We start from the raw sequence: 10,998 nt of genomic DNA, 5'->3' as shown, positions 1-10,998 counted from the left end.
TCGTGGCTTATATTTTGAAGTGTCATTCTTACTCTGAAACTGTGGATTTAATGTTAATAAGCATCACTACTAAATTCAAAAAGTTCTTTAATTTAATTAATAAAGTTAATAAAATGAATTGAACTGAATTTATTTAAATTCTAGCAAAACTCAATATTTTAATTCAAATGATAGAGAGCAGACCACAACAGACAATTTCACAAACAATGGTATTATCCTAAAAATACTTGACAGTGCAACAGGCCAAACAAACAAGCAAACAAACTCTCTCAGACTTCTATGGTCTTGGTTGGCTGGCCAAGTCTATAAAGATAGCAGATTATCGATTTTACCGCAGCCCAGGCCATTTCCATTAGGGTTATTCTCAGGCCCAGGTAATAAAATGTGGTCTCTCTCTGAGGGGGACCTGAGGACAGAGTCACCACCGAGACACAGAGAACACAGCCAACTCTCATTCACAGCCAAGTGTTATTTACCTTTGTTGGTGACAGGGGGGCTTTTAACCCTCAGAAACCCCTCTTTACTGTTCCTTTATGGTCCGCCCCCACCTCATTGTGGCCAGAGTGGGTGACCAAGGTCACCAGTGGCTGGGAGGAGGGCAACCAGTCGTTAAAACCAGAACAGAGATTGTCCTGATAAACATTAGAGGGGCTTTATAGAGTTGACTGGGCCTGATCAGGTAGCCACCACGGGGGCGAGACTATAAGTGAAACCATGGTGGTGTTAGGTCAGCTGGAGGAGGTAGACAGGTATCTCTGTTATCTCCCAGACCCCTTCAGTTTCCTTGTCTCCAGGACGTAAAGTGGCTGCTATGCAGGACTCAGGGTAGAAGTCCTCTAACACGCACTCAGACATGGAACTCTGTACTTCAAATGCTTGCTCAAACACTTCTGTTGGCATGCCCACACATACACCAACATGCGCGCACGCATGCACTCACGCTCAAACACACACACGGAAACACACGCACACACACACAGCCCGTTCATGTCTCAGCGGGTGCGACAGATGCCGTATGGGCTGTTGTATTCCCTGCTGTAAGGGAGGGCCCTTAGGGGTCTGTGCTGTTTGACAGGACACCAGGGATCAGCCGTGACACACTGACACTGCTCTCCTCATGTCACACATGCGCTGCTTTCCCTCTTACTACCACACTAGTCTCGTCACGTCACACACTGCTACTGTATATTCATTTGTTGTCACTGTTGCGTTTTTTTGGTGAACCGGTCATTCCTTTTGTTGCCTGATGTGACATTCCCGTCTTGAAGGATTATCAAACTGTGGAAAATGGTTAACCTTTAATTGAAAGCAGTAATCCCTGATTGATAAATACACCACACAGACTCAGAGAATCTCAGTTATTTTCAGCATTAAACATATTTTTGTATCTCGTGACGGTGGTCTCATAGAGAAGAAGAAATAGAGGAAATGTAGGCTTGTGGTTGCACTGCCCATCTTTGGCCAGTTGAGGCCATGCTTTCCTCAGTGTGGGTTGAGCGTCTCTACATTTTTCACTCCTCCTTTGAAAGAAACCACAACGTGTTTCCTCTTACCTGATGTTTATAATATTACATTTTGAAGTTTACAATGTTTAATTTATCACTTGAAAGCTGAAGAGCCACATGCAGTGGCTCTGCAGTCAGTGGCTGAAACGTGGCCTAAATGCATTGATATATGCTGATATCTGCTATACGCTCTGGTCTGTGGCCAGAGGAGGTCTACTGTCCCTCTAGCTGTACCTGCATCATTTTAGGGTGGTCTGTGCTGCTGGAAGGTGCTCTGCAAGACCTGTAGCGCTGCACAGCCCTCCCCAGGTGCGATCCCCCCTCCACCCACCCACCCACCCCTACCCCCCATCATGCACGTCCAGAGGTCTGTCAGTGGAGGGAGCCCAGGGTGATCTGTGGCCTGTGAAAGGGATATGCTGGCCCTGCCAGTGGGCTCAGAGACGCCCCTTTGTTTCCCAGCATGTCTCACATACTTTCCGAGGCCAGATAAGCCTCAGCGCCATGAAGCACTGCTTTATGTTTGGCCCCTGTAACGTCCCAGAGAGGGCAGAGTGGACTCAGAAAAGAGCTCAGTCACTAAGAAGGTAATATCCCCCCCCCCCCCCGCCCCCCTCCGCCCATCTAGGACCTCATTATAGGCCCAGATATAAAAGAGCTCAGGTTAGGTGGTCCTCAAGCACTGGCCGGAGTACCTGCTGAATGACGCCACCAATACAACACAAACTAAACCTTCTTTCCCTACTCTCTCCCCCTGCTGCCTCCCCTCGACCCCACTCCTCTCTCTTTTTCTCTTCTCCTCTCCTGTCCTTCTGTCTGTCCTCTCTGAGGACTCGAGGTAAGCTGGGAAGCTGGAGGGGGCTTGGCTGTTTCCTGAAATCGGATTAGCAGCTACTCTACACTTAGATCGCAGGACTGGGGCTTTGGTTTAGCCAGGCTCAAGACCACCCAACAGGTAAACAGGTACATTATCGTCGTCAGAGACAGGGAAGGAAAGGATGAGAGCCTCATGGGAGGAAAGGGGATATAGATAAAAAGAGTGAGAGAAAAATATTTTAAAATGAAAAATAACATTGTATTGTAGACTCATGCAGCTTTGACGATTCTCCACTATTTTGTGATTGAAAAAAAGAAAAGTTGGGTAGACACAAATTCCCCCCCTTCCTCTGTCCTGGAATGTATTCTGTGCACTTTCCAATTTGTGTACTCTCCTTGCTGAGCTGCTGACTCTGACTCTGGACAGTCTTAGAAGATACCCTCCCCCCACACACACACACACTTACACCTTTCTCTGAGATGTCTAAAACCTCACACTGTCATGCTGCTGCAGCAGCATCCCACAGAAGGAGAAAAAAGGAGAAAAAAAACATGGAAAATTAGTTTTTTGGCAAGTTCTTGGAGAAGGCACTCTCTTCCTGCCCGTTGCATGCCACCAAGGCTTTGTTAGGCAGAGCTGCTCAGAGCCGAGAGCCTTCAAGACCCCCATTATACAGCGGGACTCAGCGGGGCAGAAAGAGCAGGAGTGTTTTCGCCAGTCATGTGGGCACACGGGCATTACACACTCCTCAGTGCTACTGTAGATATTTTGTGAGTTGAACAAACAGAAAGGGAGGCCTGCAAGGCAGCAGGCAAGGAGAAGTTTTGATAATTGGGAGTTATATAAGTTCCAAATCCTCACAGGAGGATTGTATTTTTTTTCATACTCCCCTTTTCTCTCCCCTTCCCCTATTGTGTGTTTTGAAAAGCTGTGTGTGAAGGCCCCACTGCGGAGGTGACAAATCCTTTGACATAAATCGTTGTGTAAAGGTTAAGGGAAAACAGTCAAGTCCTCGGGAAGCCTCTAATTGCCTGCTTCGGTCAGGCTTTTTCTGAGCGCTGTGTTTTACAAATTAAATAACAGCTTTTACTCACCGCAGAGCTCTCTCTCTCTCACTTCCCCCCCCCCTCACTCCCCCCTGTCTGTGTGGCCATGCATGTGTGTACGTGGGTTTTGTTCACAACCTGTTTGCTCCCTAAATGCCTCCACTGATGTTGTTGTCAACATCCACAGACGAGCCTCTCAGTTGTCTCTCTGAGAAAGAGAAAGAGAAAGAGAGAGACAGAGACACAGTTTATAATGACTGATGGACTAACTGAAGTCCCTGTATCTCTAGCTAGCCCTGTCAGGGGCCCTGTGTGTAGAAAACCAGACAAGTGTTCTGGAGATGCTAAACCCTTTCTGGGGAGTGTGTTTGTGTGAGTATGTGTGTGTTACTGTGTGTTTGTGTGGGTATGTGTGGGTGCATGTAAACGCGTTTGAGATGCACGGTGCTAAGCCTCCCCTGTAGGTTAATGCATGAACTGTTAGCAAAACACTGTTCTCGTTGCTGTTGCTCGCTATGTAAATAAGATGCCGATCGGTGGGAGAACACAGTGGTAATTCAGGGCAGACAACACTGCTTTATTAACTCACCCTCAAAGGAGAAGACAGCTGGTAGTAGAAAAAAGCTTACATGAGATGGAAAAGATACATTGAATCAACAATACTGAATTGTCATAAATGAATATCAATGTAGATAGATTCTCCAACTGCACAGAATAAATAGGAATATCTGGGCATCACCTCCACACATGGTGTGTGGTACCACTGCTATTATCTGAAAATGCGGATTTAAATGTGAACATTTCGCTCTGAAATGACAATGTGCTACAGCCCACGTCGATTCTGATCTCTCTACAAAGTCCAGTCACCAATTACAATCTTTTTTATTTATCCAAACAATGGATGGTCCTGCTGACTGTGTCACTGTGTGGCTAGGTGTGCGAGCTAGAAAAAACAAAATACTGTTCATGATTTTATGGATGTCTATTTCTCCTCTAGCTGTTTAATAAATGGCCATCCAAGCCATGAGTGTGTATGTATGTATGTTTATGTATGTATGTATGTGTGTATGTGTGTGCATGCATGTGTATTTGTGTGTGAAACTGAGACTATCCGAAGCACTGAGGCGTAACTTAGTCTCAGTCAGTACTGGTGGGTTGGGGGCAGAGACCAAAATGCCTCCAGCAGTGTTCTCTCTCCCGCTCTCTCCCTTTCTCTCCCTCTCCTGCTATCTGCTGGTCTCTCCTACCTCTCTTTCGTCCTCTCTCTCTCTTTCTCTTTCTTTCAATGTTCCTTCTTCTTCTTCTCTCTCTCCTTTCTCTCCTCCTCCCAATCTCTCATGGATTTAGAATAGCATTGAATACTGGGCCATAATATATATATATATATATTTGTTGTGTTTACCTGATCCATTTGACAATAATACTTTGCACAACCCTCTAAGACAATCCTCTCTCTCTCTCTCTCTCTCTCTCTCTCTCTCTCTCTCTCTCTCTCTTTCTCTCTCTCTCTCTCTCATCTCCACCCGCCCCCCCCTCCACCCTTCCTTGCAGGGGCCCACAGTTGCAGGCAGGGAAAAAAAACTAGCAATGAGCCATGGTCCCTGGTTAAGCATTTTCATGCTGGATTTGAAATCAGATTATACATTGGTGTTCTCAATTGACTTAATGGATTTGTGGAGCCTAGATCCTATTAATAAAAGAATAAAAGACGAGGAGCTGTGGGGGAGGGGGGTCTTTGCCCCTGAGGCTGTGGCCCCACCAGTGGCACTAGCAGGCTAATCTGCCATGCAAATTAAATCCTGCCTCAATACACCGGCCCCACTAATGTCCTCCATTACGCACCTTTTATTTGTTGAGATCTCATACACTAGCGCATATGGGCCGCTAGTATAAACATGGCACAGATCAGAGGCAAGTGATTACCAGAAGGGAAATGGGATTGGTTTAGGAGGGATGTCTTGCTTCTGTTTATCTCTGCGAAGTGGCCCACTTTCCAGAGAAGGGGAATAATGGGAATATGATTTTGTTTTGGACCAGATTGGGATTGACAGTGGTGTTTTCCAGTTCCCTGCAGGATATCCAGTGAGGCAAAGATTATAATACACTGGAGAGACAGAGAGTTTTAATCCCAGTTGAGTGGCGGTGTTTGGGCTACAAAAGAGCTTACCTCACTTTATTCTCTCTCTCTCTCTTTCTCTCTCTCTTACCCCTTCTTATCTCTCTTACCCTTTCTCTCTCTCTCTGTCTCTCTCTCACACGCTCTCTCTCGCGCTCTCTGTCAGGTTTAATGAGATTGTACTTTGGATTGTTCCACAGGAATCTAACTCCTCAATCCCTGGCCGTCTTGTTTCTGTCCGGTGGCAAAAGTAGATGTAAAAACACACACATGTCACGTATGTTAATCCGATTTCCACATAATCATGACAGGGATGTTGTACGTACACAAGCCTCAAAGCTGTGACTTTTGTTCTGTCTGAGTTTTTTTGGGCTAGCATGGCATGGGTTTACAAGGCCAGACACATTTCACATTGATGAGGAATTAAAACCAACTGAGTTAGAGGAGAAAATCCCTCCGGAACACTTGCATAAGTTGGGTTTTCAAATGTACTGCATTAGCCACTTATGTTTGTTTACCATCTGTGTTTGTACTTTTTTAAGAGTAAAAAAGGGGGATAGGGACTGGGTTTGTGGCTGGGGGGAATCACTTGGAGGGCATGTGTTATTCTTCTGTGGGGGAACCAGTCATACGTGAAGCTCTGCCGTCTGAGGTTTAGATCTGTGACATTGCTTTACAGATGAACCTGTGAATCCCTGACCTTTCACAATCAGTTAGTGCAGAATCTTATCCTGGGGTACAAATTGTGCTGTAACAAATTCTATAAAGATTACACCCCTGTTGGATGCTAACAAATGTAGAAGAAGCCTCATTTGTCTGAAGTCGCCATCATGAGAAAAACTGAAACGATTCCCTAATGTACTAGACAGCCGCAAGAAGCTGAACCAATCCAAGTAACAGAGACTGCTGTTGGAGGATAAACATAAACTAAATATGGAATATATCCCGCGTCACCAATATCAACACCCAACCAAATACAAATAAATATCCACCTTTCAAACAAAGGTATGCCTGGGAGTGTGGACCTCATTTCAAGCACAATTAACTTGAAATGGAGTGCTGCAAGATCAATAGTCCCCAGTTGATCCAGAGGGAGCTGTCAGTCTATGGAAATGGCACACATATGGTAATACCGGCAGCTTAACAACAACTTAGAGGATTTACTGTTGCCGTTTTCAGACCCACATGAATACCAAACAGTGGGCCACCCCCTGGGAGCCATTTTGTTTGATCCCAGCTTCAATTAATCTTTAAGGGGGAGGATACCATTCTTGGTAAATGATGGGGGGGGGGTGAAGAGGTTGTCTGCGAGGGGCGTTTGTGGATGTGAAAGGTATATACTGCTAATCATGAACATTCCAAATGGACCATGCTTTCATGCAAAGTCAGTTATCAGTTAGCTTTTTTGTTTCTCACTTCCTTACTTCAGTCCAATCACAGTTTTTTTTATTGCTTTGTGATTATCATTTTTTTTCGGTACAAGGTCTGTGGAGAACTGGGTATGGATTTTGCCTTTTGCTGACCACCAGTTTTCTCAGCCCTAGAGCAGGAAGCCTGTAGCTCAAATATTACTTCACAAAGAAGATGCCTTGAACTGACGGAGTACTTCTATGTGTTGTCATTGAGGATCTACAAATCCGATTTGTTTAGCAGAGCTAAGGTAGACGGACAGCAGATATAGACAGTGCACTGTCACCTGTGATAGCGCTTGAGCTGAGGTCAATTTCAAATTGATTTACTTCAAAACGATTGACGAAGTCCGTTTAAGTTAAACTGAAGTGCTGTCAATAGGAATGTGCACTTTCGGGAGTTGATATTGCAATTGACTTGTGTGAGTTGTTGCAGTCAGCTCAAACCAACTGGGAAATTGAGGAACACGACATTGTGTATGAGGGAGTTAGTAGAACTGCAGGTTCTCAATGAGAACTTGATCTTGAGATCTCCAAGTGCACTCCTGGTTCTGTGATTCTACCTCATCTCATAGAACATGGTATTTGAACATGACTTGGGGGGACACTGCAGCAGAGGACCCACACTGGAGGAACCGGACTGCCTCGAGTCGACTGGTCGGTTAAAAGATGTACTGTAAAACATCCCTCTCTCCTGCTTTCTCAGTGAAGGTCAGTCCTCTGAGCTGCTGGGAGTGAGGGATTGGGGGTAGAGGAGGAGGAGAGACGGGAGAGACTGGAGAGACACAGAGGCAATTCCCTGCTCGCTTTTCCAGGGAGTGTGTTAAACCAAATCTAAATTGCTCCTATGATTTCCTCACTCGCCTCTGATGGAAGCCAAGTGATGTTGGTAAAGAAATGAATAAATGAAAAACAGTGGGACTCAGGCCCTTGTGGTTCTCCCTGGCTCCTGCCTTTATCATGTAAATAAGGGAAATGGGAGTTGGTTAAGGGGGACAATTCCCCGACCGCCACTTGGGCCAAATGCAACTTTCCTGTGCTTTGGGCCCACAATGAGGAATGTATTTGGAGGCCTCACTTTTAATTTAAGAGGAGTGGCAGCTGAGCGAGGCACGGGGGACTGCGTCTCATGGCTGCCACGCTCACGCCCTCGCTCGGGTTGAAAGGGGGGGGGGGGGTTCTCAGCCTGATGGTACAATGTGTGATCTTTTCGAGGGCTCCTTCGAGGGCACTCTTTGTCTGACTGTGTGCATATGTGTGTGGGTGTGTGGGAGTGTGTTTGCACATCTGCAGCTGCATGTGTGCGTGTATGCATGCGTTTGTACGTGTCTGTGTTCGTGCATCTACAGCTATGTGTGTGTGTGTGTGTGTGTACATATCTCCATCTGACTGAGACACTTGCTCTGTAACACTTCTGTGGTTTCCCGGGGAGACAGACAACAACACGCTTCCCGCTCCGCTCTCACTCTGATTCCAGACTGAAGCAGCACATCAGCTCGCTTATTATGTTTTTAAAAATCCTCCCAGTCCCCGACACAAGGGGAGAAGATTCTACACAGACGCACTGCCTTGAAATTGACAGCTGTTCCTGTGCTCGTGTGTGCTGTGCCATCTGCTGCTATTGCCAGGAAACAGAGAAGGGTTAATATTCTATGATGTGTGGTAGGTCTGGCACTGCCTTTCTGCCCATAGACAGAGGGGTATGCTGGGTGCCAGGAGTCTATACAGCCGATGAAGGATAGAGCATTAGCATTAGCATGGCATCACATCAACGGATGTGGCTAATTTACTGGGTCAGATAGGGTTGGTTTGTGCCAAAAAACAGCAGCACCAGGAAAATTGAGTTTCTTTCTCTGTGTGTGTGCATGCGTGTTTGTGGACATGTCTGACGATGTCTGATGACTAAAATGCAATCAATTATTAAGGGAATTGCAATTTGGGGAATTATGTTTGAGACGTTTATAACGGTTTTTCACTTTGAACGATATGTCAGAGTGGCCGGGGAGGATTTAAACATTTTCGTTCACATGGGTTTGTGTTGCTGTGTCTGTGCGCGTTTTTTCCATTTGTTGTGTATCGGTCTCCACTGTGGTGCTGTCATCCTTCATCTGACCACAGATGTAAATGGATTTAAACAATGGGAGACGCGTGCAGTGGCTAGAGATTGCCCCTTGAGAGGACAGGGGCCTGCTGAAATTAATAGGCCTCCCGTGGCTAGATAAGCAATGGTAAAATAAGCCTAAATGTCCTCCAATTGCGTGACAGACAGGACCAGAGAATCTGAACAGCAGGCAGTTATTAAAGGAATTGCCGGAGAGGGACATATTGCAGACCCCACATGCCAGTTCAAAACATCCCACTGCGGTAGGATTTGAAAAATGATATGTGTGTGTGGTTGACTTCTGGAGGGGATGAATTGAGCTCATTTACCACTTCATGTTTGCCATTCTCCGAGAGGGGAACAGCATGAGGTTTCATGTGCATTTAGTTGCTGGAAATGTCATCCAATGGTCTGATTATTCTTTTGCGTCTGTGACCGGCCTCATTGCTAGTGTGGGTAAGACTTAGGACTTGGATCATAGCTTGCTTTATGCTTGACTTTGAATAAGACAGGGAAGGGTGGGGTGGTAAAGGGTAGTGCTTGAAATCACAGAAGGGTAACCCTAGAAATCACACATACAATACTAATAATAACCCACAGTAAATAATGTACAGCGTTTGCTCTTTAGCTGAAAGACATTTAAGTATTTTTTTTAAACACTGATCTACCATGTAAAGGCAACGGCAGGGGGTAAATTAGAGCTCGGAGATGAATTATTATACAATTAAGAACCCCCAAACTGTGCCAAAAACAAAACAGACAATATGGAAGGTATCGACCTTGCTTTTTTTCCAAGATATTCTTATTCACACAAATTTAGCCAGGTCTAATGCACGTGCACTTTATTTGACCATCCCAAAACGTTTTTTTTTTTATTCCAAGACGAGATATAACATTGTATGCAGCAAAAACATGTAAAACATAGCAAAAATTCTGATAAGGCTTTCTGTTTCTCTCCCTCTCCCTATTACTCTCCCTGTATCCTCTCTGTTGTGATAAAGGTGGCAGTGAGAGTCAAAGCCCTCTGGAAGGATGGGGCTGTGAGGTGGTCAATAATCTATTACGGTGCATGGCTCTCAGCAGAGTGACAAATGTCCATCGCAGAAATAGACCCTGAGAGGTCAAAGCTGACCTGTTGACCTCCATCCCTTTCACCACCACTGCCATCACACTACAGTAGAGAGAGAGAAAGGGAGAGAGAGAACATGTGTGTGTATTGTTAGATCAGGTATGGAATTGTACATCTCTGCATTCCCTATTACTGACAAATTTATGCCTCAGATTCTAATTCACAGTTACTCAGGCATCACCCATTTCCTCATTCCTGTGTTTAAGTACGTCCCTTTCTTTTTTCCATGCCCTCTCTCTCTCCATGCCTCCATCTAGGCGTCTTTTACAGTCGGTTCGATAAACAACAACATTCAACTTGTCTAAATATTTATCAGCGCAGCTTTATTGCCTGCTCAACAAATCACAGTTCTGTTCAGTGTTGGCACCAAGCTCTGTGCGGTGTTTGCGGTCTTGTGGTCAGGCATCATACTACTCGTCAAAGCCAAAAAGCTCTGTCGTCACATGCTTCTGCATCATCTCCAGGTGTTACTTGACCACTTAATTGGATAGTGAGAACAGGAGCCAACATTTAATCAATTTAGCCCAATTTTAAATATCTGACATCCAAAATCAAGTCAGCAGAAGGCTAATTCAGAGATAAATGGTTTGGTATGAATGTGGAAAGGGGTGGGTAAGCTGAGCAGAGAAGGATGAGAATTAAAGTGACTAGCAGGAGAATTAAAATGGTGCTGATCCTCTTGAATTTCCCTTTGTTTGCCTCGGGCTACCGTGCGAAGTGTCAGTGCTCTTTGTGTATTGGCAGCCCTGCGTCCATGTAATAATGATAGAAACGGACGGGGGCCATTTAAGTAGCAAATCAATAGCAAATTAAATTTTGGGGCGGCCGTGAAAGCCACACTCCGAATCAGCTGTAATTAGCCCTGACAGACTTTC

General features: G+C 45.3%; 1 protein-coding gene across 1 annotated transcript in view; it reads right to left on the bottom strand.

The window, feature by feature from the left end:
• Window positions 1-3,517: 3,517 nt before the first annotated feature.
• Window positions 3,518-10,998, bottom strand: part of pax2a (paired box 2a) — a 42,448-nt gene continuing 34,967 nt past the window's right edge. The window contains exon 6 of the mRNA XM_062464470.1: window positions 3,518-3,576. Coding sequence (XP_062320454.1) covers window positions 3,518-3,576 — 59 coding nt within the window. The remainder of the gene's footprint in view (window positions 3,577-10,998) is intronic.

Source organism: Osmerus eperlanus, chromosome 6, assembly GCF_963692335.1.
Source record: "Osmerus eperlanus chromosome 6, fOsmEpe2.1, whole genome shotgun sequence".
Lineage (NCBI taxonomy): Eukaryota > Metazoa > Chordata > Actinopteri > Osmeriformes > Osmeridae > Osmerus > Osmerus eperlanus.
The sequence above is the reverse complement of the archived record's forward strand: the minus strand, read 5'-3'. Positions and strand labels throughout refer to the sequence as shown.